General features: G+C 39.3%; 1 protein-coding gene across 2 annotated transcripts in view; it reads right to left on the bottom strand.

The window, feature by feature from the left end:
• The window catches only part of LOC139744909 (arrestin domain-containing protein 3-like), a 160930-nt gene that overhangs the window by 40530 nt on the left and 98149 nt on the right, over positions 1 to 22251 (bottom strand). For both annotated transcript variants that reach the window (XM_071655323.1, XM_071655322.1), the window contains exon 6: positions 16648 to 16904. In XM_071655323.1, the coding sequence (XP_071511424.1) occupies positions 16648 to 16904 (257 nt within the window). The remainder of the gene's footprint in view (positions 1 to 16647; positions 16905 to 22251) is intronic.

Here is a 22251-nt window from a genome sequence, read left to right as displayed (position 1 = left end):
GTTATATTTATTTTTGTCTTGTATATAGAGATTTATGTTTGTTTGCTGGTTCACTATAATATGTGAATTAATTATGTTAAATGTTGTATGTCAGATTGGATATGTTATAAAATGGTAAAATAGGATTTTGTTTTAGTTTGGCAAGAAGGCAGGCTAAATCAGCAGGCAAATGTTATATGTAAAATGTTTAAATTTACAGCGATATTTGTGACCCGCAACAACGGTTTCAGGCAAAAGTCGCAAGAGCAAATTCCCTCCTAGGCGGGGTACAAAGATTTCGACCATTATTTTTGTCGATTTAGGTTTCTTGCAGAAATCGAATCTTTGATATGTTTTCTACATCTATACTAAATTTCATAGCATAAGACTAGTTTTTCCTATCAAAAATGGAATTTTAAGCACCCTATGTTGGATCGCACTCGTCAGTTTCGAGCTTCTTTCAAACGCCACGCCAATATCCCCAGTGTTGCTACGGGGAAGGGTCTCGCATGCTGGTGCGTCGCATACATTTACATAATTCGGCTTTCGGAGACACCAGTTGCAGCGTTTAGGGAATGCTTTGTCCACGTGTGCATGATTACATGCTCCATATATTGTTCTTGCTATTATAGTGGTTTATATACGCTCGCTCTGTAGTTCGTGCTCTTCGTTTGGCTTTCTTTCCAAACTATTCTACCGCAATGTTCGACAACGGAAGTGAAACAAAAATCATGAAGCATGAAATAATCGTGTGCAAAGAAAACTAAATATTCTCAAATTTGTGTACTTGTACATGTAGTAAAAATTATGACAGCAGACTGACTCAATGGAAGGTAGATGAGAGGAAAGGAGTGGTCACATGTGACCAACTACATTGTATATTCAAATACTACACATCAAGATCGCACCAAACTAACGAGTCGTGTTTGTTTGTTTGTTTTAATTTAATTAGCACCACCAAACAAAGCAACATATGCATGTCTTGTAAAAGCAAAACAAACAGGAAGCGTGACCCTTGCCAGCACTAGCAATTTTTTGCCTTCAAAAGGGTCGCCAAAGATAAAGACAAATCAACCACAATGAAAACGCGATTTGTAAATGTGTGGATTCGCCACCGCTCCTGTTACATGCACACGGTCATGGCGTGTGGATGCCACTGCATAATACGTGCACCATACACATGTACATGTACACCATACGTGCAATTATCGCATTCGCTATCTTGAAAGACGTACGGGTATACAAACCCGAGCGAAACGCATTGTTTTTCGGCTCCATATGCTGAGCTCCGAGGAAGGTGCCCGGGAAATTTGACTCTCTCAGTGAGCCAATCAGAAGGCGATGTGGTTGCTAGAGGCGGAGCTTAACATCGATTGGCACCATCGTACGGATGGGTGATTCTCCCCTCGCATCGCATTTCTCTTTCTATGCCCACTTATGGTGCCAAAGAATACAAGAGTTTTATATCAATGCAAAGCTTAGGAATTGAGCAATGTGATTCAGTGGAAAAATGAATTTTCAAAATTCCCGACTTTTGCCTGAAAAAGTTGTCGCCAGTCACATTTGTGGATACAGTGTATTGTGTTTTTCTATGGTTGTATCAGGAAAATACAATTCAGGTTCTGTTTGGATTTTAGTAGCAAGATTTTGACCTGGTTTACCTTGTCTATGCTCTGTATGTCTACATGTTCCAGCACAGGCCTATGGAAACTCTGTGGAAGCCAGATTAAATGGAACACTATCATGCACATAGAGGGTGGTGATCTGCAGTCAATAGACTGCTGCAACAATGGAGCTATTCAGCCAAGACTTTCTACCTCTTTCAAGTACACCAGATCACAGCTGTTTTCTCTAAGAGGTCATGCAAGCAGGACAATTCCTGTAGAAGCTTACAATGTCTTGAAAGAAAATGGCATATTCCATGCGAGAGGCAAGCGGGCTGGCTGTCACATGCATAGACGTGAATTCAAACATGTCAGCCCATCCAGTCAAGCTTGTAAAACTGTTGATGTAGATATTCTCAAGGTAGTATATTGGAATGCTCACTCTGTTTTAATAAGAGTCACTTTGTGTGTGACTTTGTTCTTGAGAAGGACATAGATGTGCTGTTTCTCACTGAGACGTGGCTCCCTGCCGAGGATATGTGACCCACTACAACAAAATGATCCTAAAGTCGGGCGAGGTCGATTATTTGAAAATTGCATGACACAATTCCCTAATCTTTCTGCTTTAAATTGATATATAACACATCTTATAAAAATAATCAGCTGCGGAGATATCGATGTTTAAAAAAGAGCATGTCGAGACGTCTGGGAAATCACTGTTTCGAGAAAAGCGCCCTAAAAGTTCTCCTTGCGACGCAATCACGATCAAGGGACACGCAAGTCAGTATTCACCTCCGGACAATAGAAGGTAAGCCCTAGCAACCCCCGAAATGTTCATTCAAACACAGCGTCGATGGTCTCCTCACCGACCAATCAGTGACCAGGAGGCCAGGAGAAGTGGCTGGGCATAGCGCACCCCGCCAGCACGCACCAGTCGACTGGGCAGTGTGCGAGCTTCACGCTTCGGTTAGCGGCAAGCAGCAAACTGACCAATGAGATCACTCTGGTCGTTGTTAGGGGCGGAGCCTATGTGTGGCGCTCAATCCAAATGTTCGAACCAGTTTCTGCTTCGTTGAAACGCCAAAAAAACATGGCCCAGAAAAACGCTATTTTTTAGTCTTTCCTTCCATCATTTTGCTTCAAAATTTCGACAGATGATAGAAGACATGTCAGACTCTAATAATATGTCAAATTCAGAAAATCGTAAGTTTTGACCAATTTTGATGCTCTGACTTCAACTCGATTTTCACGGCTTCTACCGTGCGCGACTTTAGGACTATTTTGTTGTAGCGGGTCACATATAGTCGTCACAGGAGAATTGTCTCCACCTGGGTACACTTTCATCAATGTATCTCATTCAGCAACCATCGATCCAGGGCATCATGGTGGTATCGGTATCCTTGCAAAGAAGGAACTCAAACTTGTACACAACAAGGATGTTTTACATGCACTTAATGTTTCTACATTTGAATATGCTATTGTGTCTAACATTTCCCGAACATTGCACTATGTGATCATTTACAGGCCTCCACCATCGCCAAAGAACAGATTTAAAACTTCCACATTCATTGCAGAGTTTGAGGATTTTGTCCAGGAACTGAATCTGCTACCAGGAAAGTTGGCAATAGGTGGGGATCTAAATGTTCATTTTGATCGTCCAAGTCAGGCTGACGTGAGTAGAATCAACTCTGCTTTGGAGTCATGTAATCTCGTCCAGCACATTAATCAAACCACTCATAGACTCGGTCACACTTTGGACCCCTTGATCACCAGATCAGATGAGTCAATTCTGAATGATATTGAGGTCTGTAACAACCACGAATCTGATCACTATGTTATTTGTCTTCATCTAAACATACCAAAGCCTCAGGTATCTTGTCAAACTCTCACTTTCAGAGAGTACAAGGATATGAACCATGAGAATATTTCAAATGATCTTGGTACATTGCTCGATGAGGGTGCTTCTCTTGAAGACTGTAGAGATGGTGATAAACTTGTTGACTTCTTTAACTTTGATGTGACGATTGATCATCATGCTCCAGTTACAGTGCGGACATTCAGACACAGACATCATCCTCAATGGTACAATGAGGATATATCCTCTGCCCGTCAGGAACGTCTTAGGGCGAAAAGGAGATGGCGCAAAGTGAAATCCCCCGAGAACTTCAGGTCTTACCACAACGCAAAGGACAAGGTCAAGAAGGCTCTCCTCAATGCTAAATCTGAGTACTTTAAGGAAAAGCTTTCAGACTGTACTCCTAAGTCTGCTTTTGGAATCATTAATTCTCTCCTCAACTGCAAGGACACTGTTTTACCAGCTCATGATTCACCAGATGTGAGCAACCAGTTTGCATCCCTCTTTGCTGATAAGGTCAAAGATATTAGCTGTGACCTGAGTAAACCAGTGCAGCAACTTTGTCTAGAACCCCATGTACGCAGATCTAACAAACTCAACATAAATTTGATTTTTCTGAGGTAACTGCTATTGAACTTACATGGATAATCATGAAGAGTCCTTCTATATGACTTGCTGTCTTGATCCTTTACCTACATGGTTGCTGAAGAAGCATCTTCCGATTCTTGCTCCTTTGTCTCTCTATCAACAGGAACCTTCCCAGACTCATTGAAGCAAGCTATTGTGATTCCAGTGATAAAGAAATCCTCATGTGACAAGGACATTCTCAAGAACTACCATGGTACACACCAGTTTCCAATATCGAGTTCAGATCCAAGATCATCGAACGTGTAGTCACATCTCAGCTTGTTCAGTACATGGATGAGTCTCATCTCTCCGAGTCCTTTCAGTCGGCCTATAAGAGTAACCATAGCTGCGAGACAGCCCTCCTCAAAGTCCAAGATGATATCCTTCGCAGCATTGACAAAAGGAAAGGGGTTATGCTGGTGTTGCTTGACCTGTCAGCTGCGTTCAATACAATCGATCATGAAATTCTGCTCGATCGCTTACACGACACCTTTGGTATCAAAGGTTCAGCTCCACAGTGGATGGCTTCTTACCTCACAAATCGAAGGAGTCGTGTCTGTGTGTCTGGTCACTTGTCTAGGGAGTGTACTTCAGTAGTTGGCATTCCACAGGGTTCTGTAATCAGGCCCCTATTGTTCATCATGTATACCAGTCCTCTTGGAAATCTTCTTCGTGCTGAAAATGTTAAGTATCATATGTATGCAGATGACGTGCAAATCTATCTTGAGTTTGACCCCAGTGACCCTTCCAGTGTTAAACTCACTCTGAATGCACTGTCCAGATGTGTGGGTTAAGTGCAGGAATGGATGACTCTGAACAAGCTGAAACTCAATGAAGAGAAAACAGAGTTTCTTGTTCTTGCCTCCCAACGCCATCTTAAGCTTGTACAGGACATCAAACTTGCTCTTGGTTCAACTCTCATCTCTCCATCTGATCATGTGTGCAATCTTGGAGTTATCTTTTCCTCTGATGCAAAGATGAGCATGCATGTTTCACAGATCTGTAAGTTAGCTAACTACTACATCAGAAATCTGTGGAGGATCAGAAAATTTATTGATGCTTCTACTTGTCACGCAGCAGTCCGTGCATTGGCCTTATCGCGACGCGACTACTGTAATGCTCTTCTTGGCGGAATCAGTCAGGCTGATGTGGATTGCTTACAGAGACTTCAGAATGCTGCCTCTAGACTAGTGTACCATGTTCGTTCTTGTTCTCATGCAACTCCTCTTATACATCAACTCCACTGGCTGCCAGTCAAAAGCAAGAATATCCTTCAAGCTTCTCCTACTGGTCTACAAAGTAGTCAACAATAGAGCAGAGTACATTGGGGAGTGTCTGGTACGACACTCTCACTCTAGGCGCACTTGTCTTTCATCATTCGTTACCTTTACTCAACCACACACGAAAAAACTAGCCAGAGATGCAGCTTTCTCTTCTTCTGCTCCTAGACTGTGGAATAAGCTCCCTCCTCTTCTCAAATCTTCACCCACACTTGATCATTTCAAACAAAACTTGAAGACTTATTTATTTTGATGTCCCTATATGTGCACTGGACTTATACTGTCACTACCTGGTATTTTGTATATATTTTATCTCCTATGGCGACCAGGGATGACATGTCATAGCGCTTTGCATCCAGTGGAAAAGGGGCTCTATAAATGTCTACTATTATTATTATAGTTAAAGTGAATGGAGTTAGAAGTTTGTTAGGTGATAAGTTAGAATACAAATCTGGTTGCTGAAGGATTTAAATGAGAAATGGATATAATGTTAATAGAATACAGTTTTAGTTGTTGTTGTGAGACAGTTCATATACGAGATGACCTGTAATGTTCTTATTTTAAGTGAGTATATGATTATATACATGGCGGTGGTTTATTTCTGTAGTATGTACGTATAGGTCTGTAGTGATGGTGGCAGAATACAGGAGCATTATTGGTTAGGTGTAAAGAAATATTGAACTGTAGCTCATGATTGATACTACCCTGTGAATAAATAATGTCACATGAGAGGTGGTTATAATATTCCCATATAGATCTACACCGACGAGCTGGGCTCGATGGCATCATCATTATCTCGACAGCATGACCGTTATCTCGACGGCATCTCGGTTAGCGTGAGGGCAATTCCCGCTAGCTGGACAGAGTTCCCGTTAACTCAGTAGTCCTCCGGTGCCTACGGTGACATCTCTGTCGACACGACGACAATTCCCGCCAGCCGGATGACATCCTCGACACTGCGATTATCTTGGCAACCTTGGCAATACCTCACAGACTATCTCATCACCCACTCCCCCCCCCCCCCCATTCCCGTCGGACAGTATACATTGAAACCACACGTGCGCACAGTAAAGTAGCAAACCACAGGTATTTGGTTAAACCTGGGGTCTATAGGATTTGTTTAGAGTGTCTAAAATTTATTAGTATAATTATCTCATTGGTTTGCTCCTGAACGTTTCTATAATTTTTTGTGTAGATATGAACAAGATTATATTAGGGGTTATTTGTGGGAAAGTGTTGTAAAAATATATTTTTTGTTACTGGATTTTGTTGAAAAATAAATAGCATAAGCTGCATTTTTTGTTCAGTAAATTCACGGAGTGTTTAAGCGCATTATTTACAGTGTATCTTATAGCAGAACCTGACTTATCGTCAGTTGTAGATAAGACAGATCTTAGAGCTGACAGCATGCACACGCCATGCCTGTGTGTACATGTAAGAGGAGCGGGTGGCACATTCGTATCCACATCTTAAATTGCATTTTCATTGTGGTTGATATTTGGTTTGTTTTTGTTTTTGTTTTTTTCCATCCTTGGGGACCCTTACGAAGGCAGAAAAATTGCTAGAGCTGGCAAAGTCACACTTCCTGTTGTTTTGTTTTTTTCAAGACATATATATGTTGTATTCTGCGGTGGTGTTTATTAAATAAAAAACAAACACGATTACTTTTAAAGGTTGGTGCAATTTGACGTTTAGTATTTGAATATTGGTCATTTATGACAGCTCATTTCCTCTCCTCTACTGTCCTTTGAATGAACCTGTTTTCATTCTTAAAGGACAAGTCCACCTTCATGTACATGTGGATTGAGTGAATGCAACAATATTAGCAGAACACATCAGGGAAAGTTTGGGAAAATCGGACAATCTGTTCGAAAGATATGAACTGTTAAAGTATCTGTGCAGTCACTGCTGGATGAGAAGACTACCACAGGGTATGATGTCATATGCATACGATATAAAGAAAATACAAAGACAATTTCACAAAACTTCACTTTTTGAACAAGGAAAAGTAGAAATTACGCGGTGCGTAATATATGTCCCAGCGAGAAATAGCATTTAGTAGCAAAATGTACAATATAGGTAAAAAGATCACGGTCAAAGGTCAAAGAAGTCAAAGGTCAAAATTCTGTGTAGAAGTTTTGAAGCCCTCACCTAGTGCCATCACATAAAGCAAACGGAATCGAAATCGGGTTAGAAATGGCGAAGGAGTAGCATATGGTAGCAAAATGTACAATACAGGTAAAAAATCAAGGTCAGGGGTCAAAGAAGTCAAAGGTCAAAATTCTGTGTACAAGTTTTGAAGCCCTCACCTAGTGCCATCACTTAAAGCAAACGGACTTGAAATCGGGTTACAAATGGCGGAGTAGCATTTTTTAGCAAAATGTACAATATAGGTAAAAAATCAAGGTCAAAGGTCAAAATTCTGTCTACAAGTTTTGAAGCCCTCACCTAGTGCCATCACATAAAGCAAACGGAATCGAAATCGGGTTAGAAATGGTGGAGTAGCATTTTGTAGCCAATGTACAATATAGGTCAAAAATCAAGGTCAAAGGTCAAAGAAGTCAAAGGTAAAAATTCTGTGAAGTTTTGAAGCCCTCACCTGGTGCCATCACATAAAGCAAACGGAATCAAAATCGGGTTCGAAATGGCGAAGGAGTAGCATTTTGAAGCAAAATGTACAATATAGGTCAAAGGTCAAGGTCAAAGGTCACAACTGAAATTCTGTGTAGAAGTTTCAAAGCTCCCATGTAGTGCTATCATATAAAGCAAACAGAATCAAAATTGGCTCATAAATGACAGAGAAGTAGCAAATTTAACATTTTGATCACACACGGACGCACAGACGGACGGACGGACGGACGGACGGACGGACACACAGACACACACACGTACGGAGCCCGTTTCATAGTCCCCTGCTCCAACTCGTTCGGCGGGGACAATAAAGTGCACATTTCTTTGACTTGTTACTGACATACATGTGTATCTTAAGGGTAATATTATTCCCCTGTTCTTTTGTTATGCGAGAAAAGTGAAAAAAATGTTGAATTTTCTTTATTCTTTCTTTATATTGTTGTACACATGTGACATCACAAGCATAGTAGTCTTCTCATCCAGCCTTGAGTGAGCAGAAACAGAAACTTCAAAAATTAATAACTTTTGAACAGATTGTCCAATTTTCCTCAAACTCTCACTGATGTGTTCTACTAATACTGCTGCATTCACCCAACCTACATGCCTATGAAGGTGAACTTGTCCTTTAATACTATAAGCACACAGTTTCGAGAATATTGTAAGTTGTCATATGTCATTTGCTGCAATTGACAGGTGAGCTTCTGATTGCATGTTGCACGATATGTGATGCAATACTGTGCATATTGACGCAGCGTTCGAAAGTACAGTCAACCTCGGATACCTCGAATTCGTCGGGACTCAAGAAAATGGTTCGACGTACGCGAACTTCGAGGTACGCGTACATCGAATTTTCTCCGACTTATCCGACGTTTATCGATGTTCAACATGGTATCTGTTAAGAGTGCCTATTGATTGTTTGCATGCTTGTCAATTGGTATTGAATCAACTTTTATATGAATGAATTGAATGAAAATCGGAATTGAAATCAAAATTTCAGAAATAAGATTTTGGTGGCCCAATCGCGCCACCAAAAAAAAAAGTCGGACGTTTGCCTTTACTTTTGAAAATGAACAGAGGTAACAATCGGCTCCGTAAGATGCTAAAATAAAAGTCAGATGTTTGCTTTTAATTTTGGAAATGAATAACGGTAATATTCGACTCGGTATGATACTAAAATAAATGTCGGATGTTTGCTCATACTTTTGGAAATAAGTAACGATAAGACTCAGCTCCGTATGGTGCTAAAACTAATGTCAGATATTTGATTTTGCGTTCGGAAATGAATAAGGATAACATTCAGCTCTGGAAGACGCTGAAATAAATGTCGAATATTTGCTTTGACGTTCGGAAATGAAAAACAATAATATTCAACTCCGTACGATGGTTAAATAAATGTCGGATGTTTCCTTATACTTTCGAAAGGAAATAGCAATAACATTCAGCTCCGGAAGATCCTAAGATAGATGTCAGATGATCGCTTTTATGTTCGGAAGTGAATAGCAGTAATATTCTGCTCCATACGATGCTAAAATAACTGTCTGATGTTTGCTTTTAAATTTCGAAATGAATAACAGTAATATTCAGCTGCGTTCAATAGTAAAATTAATGTTTGATGTTTACTTTGACGTTCGGAGATGAGTAACAATAATATTCAACTCCTTACGATGATAAAATAAATGCTGGATGTTTGCTTTTATGTTCGAAAGTAAATTGCAATAACATTTAGCTCCGGAAGATGCTAAAATAAATGTCGAATGTTTGCTTTGATGTTCTGATATGAATAACAATAATATTCAACTCCGTACGATGATAAATTAAATGCCGGATGTTTGCTTTTACGTTCGAAAGTAAATGGCAATAACATTCAGCTCCGGAAGATGCTGAAATACATGTCGAATGATTGCTTTTACGTTTGGCATGTTTGGAAGTGAATAGTACAGTGCACTCCCGTTATAATGAAATGCTCGGGACCGGCAGTTTTCTTTCGAACAAAGACAATATATAACGAAAACAAGGAAGCCACACATATGTGAAATCCTGTTTGTTGAATACTTGTCATACACTGGAAAGCTATGTGAACAATAAAACAAATAGTTAATCCATTTCAGATTATTGTTATACAAATGATGCACAGGATAGAGTGCGTTAGTGGAGGCGTATAGCGCACTCGAGGGTATTTACAATTGTGAAACATGCACGAGGCGAAGCCGAGTGCATGTTGCACTACACTGTAAATACCCGAGAGTGAGCTGCATCTCCACTAACGCCATGAAATAATCCTGCGCATCATTTGTTTTATAAAATGGGTCGAAAACTAACAGCATTTTTCACGTACCTTTGTGGGTCAATACCAGTCAGCTACATGTAGCACTCACTCGAGAGAGTCGAGTCAAGCACGTCGCTCTCAGAAATCCCGCACATAAGTACTGTACGTATAAGAGTACAGTATACGTACGCCACATAATATATATGTTATGCACGCAAGAAAGGCCGGCCGGCAGCCCGAACTGGAAGTTGTTTACAGGATTGACAGCGCGTATAGTAGCGCGCGTCGCACTTGTAACAACTGATTGAGTGCGCACTGGTACTGCAGTGCAATGGTACTAAAGTAATCAAAGCCCACGTGACTCATTTCAGCCCTTCCTATTGGCTACGTTCTTGAACCCATTTTATAAATTACAATATACGCAAGTTCCCCTCGGAAACTGTGCGTGACACACCAAGCGAACACACAGTAATGTGACGCGTTCGCCCATGCAGAGACGCTGTAAATGCCTTGTTCCGCTACGTATTTTCGAAAGCGATCCACATTTCGTTATAACGGAGCACATTTCTTTTGTTTTTCTTTGTCAGTGGTGCTCGGAAAAGACTTTTCGTTATAACGAAAATTTCGCTATAACCGTGTTCGTTATAAGCGAATTTTGTACCATAGATTTTAATGGCGATAATTTTGGGACCAGAAGTTTTACTTCGTTATAACCGTGTTCGTTGTAACGGGAGTGCACTGTAGTAACATTCTGCCCCATACAATGCTAAAAATATTGGATATTTGCTATTACATTTCGAAATGAATAACAGTAACATTCAGCTACGTTTGGTGGTAAAATGATGTCTGATGTCTGCCTTGACTTTCAAAAATGAAAAACAGTAAAATTCGACTCCGTACGATAATAAAATAAATGTTGGATGTTTGAAATGAATAACGGTAATATTCTGCTCCGTACGATGCAGAAATAAATAAAAGATTGTTTCTTTTACATTTGGAAATGATTAACGGTATTAATCGGCTCAGTTAGATGCTAAAACAAATAGTGGATGTTTGCTTTCACGTTTGGAAATGGATAAAGACAGCATTCAGCTCCGTAAGATGCTAAAATGAATGTCGGTTGTTTGCTTTTACATTTGAAAATGATTAACGGTAATATTCGGCTCTGTAAGGTGCTAACATACTAATAAATGTTGGATGATTGCTTTTACAATAAGAAATGAATAACGGTAACTTTCGGCTCTTTACAATGCTAAACCAAATGTCGGATGCTAAGAAATGTCAGCAAATGCTCCCACTTTCTCATTTCAAACGTAAGTTTTGACCTAAATATATAGGCATCAACTTTTATAATAATCTCTACGCCTATTTGCTAAATTTTAAAACACAGAATAAGATGATTGAATTTTCTATTCATTTGTTTTAGACATGGGCATCTGTATCACTTCAATAATGCGTAATATTAATTTTTCTATGTTTAGTAGGACCAATTTAGTTTTTCTAATGTTTTTCTTGATTTTTTTTGTGTGTGTGTCACCAGATTTTACTTTCGGCCACAAAAAAATAAAAATCAGTGATACTGCTGGCCCGATAAATGTTAGTATGGAGCCCTGTCTATTCTATTCTTTATTATGCTCGGCCTATACTTCCAGATCATATACCACACTATTTTCAAAATCGCATTGCTTGGAAAAAAAAAGTTTCAGTGCTTGCGTTCTCGGGGAAGAATAAATGAAACAAACTTTGTGAAAGGCAAAACTAGAAATATCACTGAAGGTGATTAATACCCCCGCCCCGTGACGACAGTCTTACCCAAGGAATGATCTTTCCTTGATCTTCTGCCATTTAAATGCCGTTACCATGGCAATGCAGCTTCCGACACGTCCGAAAAATATGTCTTGCACATCTTCCCACCAAGACTATTGTGTGTGCCACATTTCATAAGCTTTTGTCAAAAACTGAGGAAGTAGTTCAATCCACAAGATCTTTCCTTGATCTTCCGCCATTAATATGCCGTTACCATGGCAAGGCAGCTTCCGACACGTCCAAAAAATATGTCTTGCACGTCTTCCCACCAAGACCTATGTGTGTGCCACATTTCATGAGCTTCAGTCGAATACAGAGGAAGTAGTTCAATCCGCAAGATCTTTCCTTGATCTTCTGCCATTTATATGCCGTTACCATGGCAACGCAGCTTCCGACACGTCCGAAAAATATGTCTTGCACATCTTCCCACCAAGACTATTGTGTGTGCCACATTTCATAAGCTTTTGTCAAAAACTGAGGAAGTAGTTCAATCCACAAGATCTTTCCTTGATCTTCCGCCATTAATATGCCGTTACCATGGCAACGCAGCTTCCGACACGTCCAAAAAATATGTCTTGCACGTCTTCCCACCAAGACCAATGTGTGTGCCACATTTCATGAGCTTCAGTCGAATACAGAGGAAGTAGTTCAATCCGCAAGATCTTTCCTTGATCTTCTGCCATTTATATGCCATTACCATGGCAACGCAGCTTCCGACACGTCCGAAAAATATGTCTTCCACATCTTCCCACCAAGATCAAGGTGTGTGCCACATTTCATAAGCTTTGGTCAAAAAACTGAGGAAGTAGTTAAATCCGCAAGATCTTTCCTTGATCTTCTGCCATTAATATGCCGTTACCATGGCAACGTACTTTCGGGTACTGTCAAAAAATGCGTCTTGCACATCTACAACCAAAGGCACACATCTGTACCAAGTTTCATGGAAATTGGGCAAAAACTGAGGAAGTAGTTTGCAACACAAAATTTTCCATCATTTTGGCTCATAATATGTGAGCTGTTACCATGGCAACATACTTTTTGTCACTGTCAAGAAATGTGTCATGCTGACCTATATCCTAAGACAAACATTCAATATGAATTCCATGAGAATTGGAAGAACACTGATGAAGCAGTTTTGCCATGAAGCATTTTGCCCTATATTTTACCAATAACATGCCGTTACCATGGCAACGCACTTTTTGCCACTGCGGAAATATGTGTCTTGCACATTAACATAATTAACAGATGAACATCTGTACCTAATTTCATAAAAATTGATCAAAAACTGTGGGAGGAGTTCGCGACGCAAGATATGTACCCATTTTTGCCCATAATATGCCGTTACCATGGCAACGTACTTTTGGGTACTGTCAAAAAATACGTCTTGCACATCTACAACCCAAGGCACACATCTGTGCCAAGTTTTATGGGAATCGGTTGAAAACTGAGGAAGTAGTTCGCGACGCAAGATTTGCAACGGACCGACCGCCCGACCGACCGCCCGACCGACCGCCCGACCATCCGCCCGACCGCCCGACCGTCCGCTGATTCCTATATACCCCCTTCAAACTTCGTTTGGCAGGGGTATAAAAATATATATATAAAAAAGGCACTACGCAGGAGATTGATGTTTGGACAGTGGAGCGTGATTAATGCCAAAGATATAACTGTCAACACCTAAGCAGGTGCGCCAGGACGGTTAAGAGATCTACGTGCACGGTATGACTATCACGATCAAAAATCTGAACACAGTGGTTAAGGATAAGAAGATGATGGGGCAGAGCATAGTGCTATCATGAGCACTCCATTGGCATGGGTGCTATGTGCATACCATGTACGTGTGTAGGTAGGTGTTGGGGATTTTTCTTGTCAGCTGTGTACCGGGTATTTCTTTAGGCGGACGATTGTTCTGGTCTCAGAATATTTAAAGTGGAGTGTGAAAAGATTTGTGACATGTCTTCGCTGTCCACGCGCTTAATCGGAGATGCTGAATGATGTTTGCAATTTCGATACGAGCAACAAGCTGGGAAAAACAATAAGTTAATTAAGATCGGGACATTATATTTCCCTTCGAGGTAACTGAACTTCGAGTTACTTTTTTCGAACTCTGCGAATTTTAATATACGGAAACTCCATAGGAACAATCAGGACTTTCATTTTGCCCCTGACGTACAAATTGTAAGTGATATTCGGCTTATCCGACGTCGAGGTATGCGAGGTTGACTGTAGATCGAAACTGACGAGTGCGATCCAACATAGGGTTTTTAAAATTCCATTTTCGATAGTAAAAACTTAATCTTATACCATGAAATTTAGCGTAGATATAAAAAACATATCTAAGATTCTATTTCTGAAAAAAAAACCCAGCAAATCGACAAAAATAATGGTCAAAATCTTTGTACCTCGCTTAGGAGGGAATTTACTCTGTGACTTTTGCCTGAAACCATTGTCGCGGGTCACATTGTATACAAGTACAGTAGACCTCGCTTAAGTCGACATCGCATAAGTCGACAACTCGCTTAAGTCGACACGATAAAAAAGTCCCGATTTTTGCCTTTGTTATTCCTTGAAAATTTCTTCGTCTTAGTCGACATTTTATAAGTCGACAACTCGCGTAAGTCGACCTGGTTTTTGAGTGCCAACTGAGCTAAAACATGTGTTAATTCCCTCGTCTAAGTCGACATAATTTTTTTCGCTCAAAATATTATCACCATTCTCTGAAAATGAATTGTTTTCCCGCTCTGATTCGCAGCATTTCTACTCGGTAATTGCTAGTGTACGGCGCGGTAGCGTTCGCGTCATGCGTCCATTGTCTTGTACGCCAGAATAGAAAGGGCATACACTCATTTACTAGTACATTTGAGAATTACATGTGGTACCGAAAGTAGTTCACGCTCCCCTTTTTCTCCTTCTCGTTATTCTCAAAATGCACAAAGTTTGTAAACCTATAGGTTCTAGTAGAGAATCATTATCAGAACATAAAATATTATCCGAATATTCTTACGTTGATTATTCCGAAGCGGTATTAGAAACCTGGGCCCAGTTTTAGAAAATTAATTAAAATGCAACTACATGTAATTAAATGCAACTAAAAATCAAATGCAGATGTATCAAATCACGTGCAACATTGCACATAAACGCAAGTGCGTTGCTGAAAAGGCTTGCGTTTGATAATCATGAATATGAAACTAGAAAATAGTTGTACGAACCTGAAACTCAATTGCGTTTAAACGCAACTCTAAAAATCAAATGAAGTCCATCAAATCACGCGCAACGCTGTATTCAAACGCAAGAGCATTGCAGAGAAGACTTGCGGTTTTCGTAAGATACTAGAAGCTGCGTCTAAAAGCATCTCTTAACATCTACGGAGATGCATTATTGTTCAAAAGTCTTGCATTATTTTTTATTTCGTACGCAAAATCAAAAATTAAACGCAACTCTGAAAATCAAATACAATTTGCAAGTCCATTATATCACACGGAACGCTGAAAAGACTTGCGTTTGATAATCATATACGAAACTAGAAAATTTTAGGGAACTTTTTTTTTTACAACTCAATTGCGTTTAAACGCAATTTTAAAAATCCAATGCAAGTCCATCAAATCACACGCAACTCTGTGTTTAAACGCAAGAGCATTGCAGAGAAGACTTGCATTATTTTTTATTTCGTAACGGAACTTTCGCCTTGACCGAACTTAGTCTGCACTAGCAGGGGAAAGACATCGCAACATTTACACGTGTGAAACTACCGAAACGCATGCTGCTTCACGAAATGTCAATGAAAATATAGTAGCAAACTACTGTTACAATTTGCTATGCCGAAAGTTTAAATCTCAGACCAAAGTTAAATTAGTCCGACGTTGGGAAGAGAATTGTTTTTACGAAGGTTAGTAATTCGAAAGATGTCGTTTTCGGATTAACAAACTTTTTCTTCTTCTTTTTATTTCAGACTGGCCCGCGCCGTACAGAGCGGTAATGTTGCGAATCGGAGCGCGAGAACAATTCATTTTCAGAGTATGGCAATATATAGAAATTTAAGCAAAACAAATATGGCGACTTAGGGAAGAAAAATCACACATCATATTTCAACTCAGTCGGCACTGAAAAGTTATCTCATACGAATTCACACGCATATCTTCGCAGCAACGCATTTGAATTTAAATTGCAAAGTTGCATACAATTTGGGGAGTATGCATTTGATTTTTCAAATCAAATCTAAAACGTACAGTGTCTAGAAACGGGCCCAGGTTTCCAAGCCCGCTCTCTCAAAATCTCTCTAGAGACTTGGGAATTGTGCGTTGTCGTTACTAATCCGTGCGAGATTTATGCATGAATTAATTGTTGTTAATGTCAGTAGGTATGTTTTGGCGGCAAAAGGAGAAAGATTTGGGTAGCAATCCGCATCGTGATCTCACTCTGTATATGGGAAAGTCAACAAAATGTCGACTTACGCGTAAGTCGACTTTCGCGCAAGTCAACGTGTTTTTCTCAGTCCAGATTATGTCGACTTACGCGAGGTTGACTGTATATCCCCTTATACACTTTGTGTGTGTGGGGGTATAATGACTTTTTGAATCATACATGACACCTCCATCTCACCGTCAGGAAATACTCTAGCTTTATGATGCCACAGTTGGTCAGAGTGGGTGTGATAGGTGGAATCTTGAGGAGTTTGTTATTCCAGTTTTCTGTCCGTCGCCCTCGTATTGTGGTTCCCTGAAGAGCAGCAACAGCATTACGAACTGATCTTGACTTGCCATCTGCAAAGAAAGTGGTGCGTTGGTACAGAGTCGCCCGAGGCTTGATGCGCCGTGCTGATCCGTTTTGGAACTCTGCAGATATCGCAATTGACTCTCCTGCACAAATGATAATGCAATGACAGTAACAGTGTTTTGCTCTCATCAGTCAGATGCAAGGATTTCAGTATCTTATAACAGTTTGTCAGAAAAAAATAAAGCACGCTTCATGAAATATATACCCCCTGATGTACGCGATAACTTCCAAATCTGCCAAAACTAATTTATTACAACAAATTAGGTGATCCAATTAATCCAGTAATATGTTTCGAGCCCTGACTTCAATTCAGATGACCTTATCATATCTGTTACATCCGTGATTGGGGGAGAATGGCCGTGGGATTTTGAGATTCTCATCACTGAAAAGGGAATCATACCTGTCATCGTGCCTACAGAATTTAAGATTTGATAGAGCATACATATATATATATATATTACTAACAAAGATGCAAAATGAGCATATATATATATACTAACAAAGATGCAAAATGAAAATGTTGTACCTTTGAACCTCATTTGCACGTCCAAGATGGCATCTAAGAACAAAGTTGTTAGTTTGTGAAATGATTCTTGCAACATGGCCTTTACATGTGCAAAACATGGGAAAGATAGTCAAGGACACATACAAACATTTACTAAGTCAAAGATACAGGATGAAACATATACATGTATAACAGTTGTATAACCTATTACATTTGTATGACCTATTAAATTTACAAAGCCAAGATGGTGTCTGATGAAGTACATGTAGTTGTTATCTTATGAAATAATGTACGAGACATGGACTTAACATGAGCAAAATATGGGGGTTATATAGCATGTTTTTCTTGAGCTATAGCGAAGGAAGTTTCAGAAAGAAAGAAATATCTCTCGACATCGAAGCAAAGTTTCAACCTAAACCAAGTTTTTTGATGTCATCCCTACATTCAATGAAAAAACGGACAGCACACTTCAGATTGCCGAAAGTATCAGCTATGTACAACATATTAAAATCCTGGAGAAATTCACTGAAGGATATCAGGGTTCGAAATTGGCGATGGTCTGCTGGCCATTGGCCACCCAAAATCATGTCGGACTAGCTAAAAATCGTCAAATTTATAAGTTACTAGTCCGTGTGGCTAGCCAACATATTGCTTTAGTGTCGATCGTTCAGACTGTACTGTCTGTCAGTAGACAAGTGCTGAATAGAAAAGTGTGTGCACACGCAATTGCTACAAGCGAACAAAGCTTTGTGCGCTTGAATCCCTGGCCTGGGATGTATACATTGATCGCCGTCGTAAAATTGTATATCCATATAAGTCGCGTGTGGCTGGGGAGCCACCTAGCTACACACTGTATGTAGCTTCCAGCCACATATTCATTATTTTGAGTTGGGGTACGGTAGAAGGCGTCCCACTGTCCAATGTCTGCTTTTCTTTCTCTCTTCTTTGCTTCTTCATCCGCTTATTCCCTTGCCTCCCAAGTACGAACTGACTTTTAGAGTATTGTGTGTTCTTTACGATGTTATTGCATCATTTTTCTTCAATTAAGGGGCGAGTTTCTGTTCATGTGTTGCATATTTTGTTTGACGATGAGCAGGTGAAAAGTGTTCAAACTTTGTTTCCTGTGTTCTGTGAAACTCGATACAGGCCTAAGGAGATCTGATATAACAAAACACCTGAAGCTAATTCCTCCGGTCCCAATGAATTCATTTTTTTTTTGTGTGTGTATTGTTCATGTACTACTGATGTAAAGATTGCAAAGAACAAATTGTCTTCGTCCCAAGGATTGCGTCATACCAAGTTTCGACTTTGTTTATTTTTTTCGTGTGGCGTTCTGTGCTGCAAACTTCGGCTAAGGCATACGTATTGTTTTATTTCCATCATTTCTCATACCTCGTTTGGTACTATTTCTTTTGTTTAATGTCTCTTTATTCCTTCCCTTTATATTTCGAAGTATTTGAAAGTAATTCTGTCAAGTGTCTCGCACTGTACATGCATTTTCGGAACCGCTATTTCTCCGCTTTGATGCAGTATTTTGAAGGAAGTTTGATCCCAGCCACTTCAGTGTGCTGTGTGATCTTCTGTAGTGTTTGTGTTGTTGTCGGGGAGGTTGTTGGTACTTTGTGATTTGTTTATTTTCGAGTGATTATGGTGGTCGTGTTTCTGAATGTTAACAGGAAAGGGGCCAAATGATCTGAGTGATGGTGATGATAATTACTGATGCTGGTGGAAAAGACAGCTTGCTGAGCATACCTGTCCTTCGTCTTATTTCATTTCTCCCTCTTTTACTCTTCTTTCCCCTCCCATGAATGATGAAAGAAATTACATGCACCTCAAAAAGAACCACGTGCTAGCAACCTTCCTAAAGTTAAATATATGTTCATTACTAGCAAAGAATAAGGGGGGAAAACCACGAAAGCGAAGAGATTGTGTATGCAGTCTCTTACAGGAAACTCGACACCCCCCCCCCCCCACACACACACACACACACTTGTGGAAATTTCCACAAAAACAGGTGCCAGACGAAAGAATGCCCGCACTGGAATTCCTTCTAGTTATAAACAGCCTGGAATATAGATCGAAGAACTACAAAAATTGTAGCTCGTGAGTTGAGTTAAAGGAATCATTGCAAAAGATCATGATGCTAAGCAACACATCATGATTCTACAGCCTTTCTTTTGGCCCATAGTAGAAACATCGAACAGTTGATTACAGTGTACTTGATAGAGTATTTTAAACGTTCAATGAAATAAAGAAAGGGATTGATTAATCAGTCAATTAAAAATTGAATCACAGAAATATATGAAAGGTCTCGTATGCCGAGACAATTTCACTATGATCGAGTATGTAATGCAGCCACTATCTGGTTAGACAGCAAAATCATGACAATTTCACACTCATCAAAACTTTTACTTTTCAAAATTTGAAGGAACTTCACCTATGAACTGAAGCTCCACTAAAATACTATACTCAGATGATATGGCTATCAGCATTCGTTCATTTTTTGTTTTGTTTTGTTTTGTTGTTGTTGTTGTTTTTTACTCATAAAAGACATGATTTCTTTGTATCAAAAAACGTAAAACTGTTTACTGTTACCAAGCCATTAAACACAGCTACGGCGCATTCGATCCATCGAACGTGCAGTAACCTCAAACAAGCCAGAAGTATATGGTGCATTCCTTTGAACTTGAAAGTGAAACCATGTGTTTTGCACATTGTCATATCCACACACAGAGTGGCATTTAGCAATCATCGTTATGGCAGACTTTCTGATTTCAGTCAGGGAAAAAGAAACTTGAATATTACGAAAATGATGTTTAAAATCCAACAAATTAGATGAAAAAGCCTGAAGACAACGCATGTTTATTTTTAATGGTAAACAATAATTGAAAACACCCAACAAAGTTTTGCATTCGCTCACACAAAGCGCTCTTCAGAAGATAAAAGTACATGTATCCCCCCTCCCCTGTGAGGCAGTGGAAGTTTCCATGCACTAGTACATATTTATTGCGTGTAAGCAATCAATTAACGCTGAACATTGTGTAGTTTGGAATCTTCATCGTCTTGTTGGTGACCAGCTTGAGTACATTGTATACTTTGGCGTGTGTCCTAATTTTTGTTTAGAGCCCCTAGGCCTCATACGTCGTTGGGTTTATTTTAGGTTTTAAAATAGCAAAATAAGAGAGATTGAAAAAATCTTAATACTGATGGAAAAATAAGAATTTGTGCTTCCAAAGGTTGGCAGCTGTATGTACCAAAGATTGTGAATGTTTAGGAATAGTTGCTTCTATTTTATATTTTTCCAATCTTCTGTGTAAACATACGTTTATGCCTAAAAAAAAAAAAAAGGGCTTAGCTTAAAACGAGTTGACCTTGAATTAGGCCCGTATTTGTCACTACTGAAACATTTGTTTCGTAACCAGTTTTTCTTGTGGCAAGAAAAGAATCTAAACATGTTCAAAATTTCTTTGCAACAGAAAAACAAACATTTATGACAATGAAAACTTTGCGATTTTGATTGCAATTGTTTACGACTTTGATTGCAACTGTTAACGAACCCTGTCGAAAACCTAAAATTCCCTAGAATTCGCTACATTCGCAAAAATTCACCGCTTTGTGAGATACCCCCGTAAAGTATCTCACTGAGCGGTGAATGTTTGCGAGAGTAGCAAATTATAGCAAATTCAGGGTTTGTTAACACAATTTGGTATCAAATTCGTAAACAATTGCGATCAAGTTCGCACACAGTTTTCATTGTTGTAAACAGTTTTTCTTGTCGCAAAGACATTTTGAACATGTTCAAAATTTCTTTACAAGAAAAACCGTTAATGACAAAGACAACTGTTTCCAAATATGATTGCAATTGTTAACGAACCCTTTTGAAAACCTAAAATTCCCAAGAATTAGCTATGCTCGCAAACATTCGCCACTCAGTGAGATACCCCCTTAAGGGCTGATTTTGCGGAGCACACAAACGATTTGCGAAGGATGCGAAAGGCAAAATCCAACATTCGGAGAAGCTTTTACTAAATGTATTCCTACAATGAAGTAAAAAAAAAAATAAAATTCTTGCGCAGTTTGTGTGAAGTTCTCACAATGTACGTGCGAACGTCGTGTGTACCATTGCTGAAATACAGCCAGTTACAGACGCGAAAATCACGCAACAGAAATGCAATCAACACTAAATTTTTGAATAATCATTGGAGAAAAGTTTCCAAGGAGATTGATACAGCTGTAGCTGTATTAAGTTGAAGTTTTTCTCTTTCCTGTATTTCTCATTTCTTCCCCTTTCATTTCTCTGTTGTGTGTGTGTGCCGACAGTTTTTCTGATGACCTACCGCCACAAGCATTTGTTTTGTATTTTGTTTGTTTGGTGGTTTTTTTTTTGCAGGTTTCCCCCACATATTACTTTAAGTTTCAAATGTAATTTTGGCATGCTTTAGAGTAATTCAAAGTATGATTCTGTGATTTGTTTTTAAGTCAAACATTTTGTCCTCTTTGCTGTTTCTTTTTTTAAATTCATATTTCAAGTTATTGATTGAGTCAACAAGATTGTATAGACTAGTATACTGTGGAGTTTGTTGGCATAATGGAACATGCATTATGTACAATGTTTCTCAGGACAGCAGTCAATATTTTGAAGAGTAGTCTGTAACATACATTGTTTTACAGCAAATGAAATTATGCAAAGGGGAATTGTCTTGAGGAGTACACATATGATTGCTTTGATTAAGAAGAACTAGAATTATCACTGATGATTATTAATACCCACGCCCCTTGTGTTGCTTTATAGTATGTGATGTCATGAGGGCAATGACGTTAAAGAGATGGTACAGTATTGGTGGAGATGAGAATTGGGCTTTTTACTTTTTGCGAGATACCAAGAAAACACTTGTGAAATAGTACAGAGCATACTATTTTAAGAG

This window comes from Diadema antillarum, unplaced genomic scaffold (assembly GCF_040938485.1).
Source record: "Diadema antillarum isolate AM-2024a unplaced genomic scaffold, OU_Dant_1.0 seq00001218_RagTag, whole genome shotgun sequence".
NCBI lineage: Eukaryota > Metazoa > Echinodermata > Echinoidea > Diadematoida > Diadematidae > Diadema > Diadema antillarum.
This window is presented reverse-complemented; position numbering and strand designations above follow the sequence as displayed.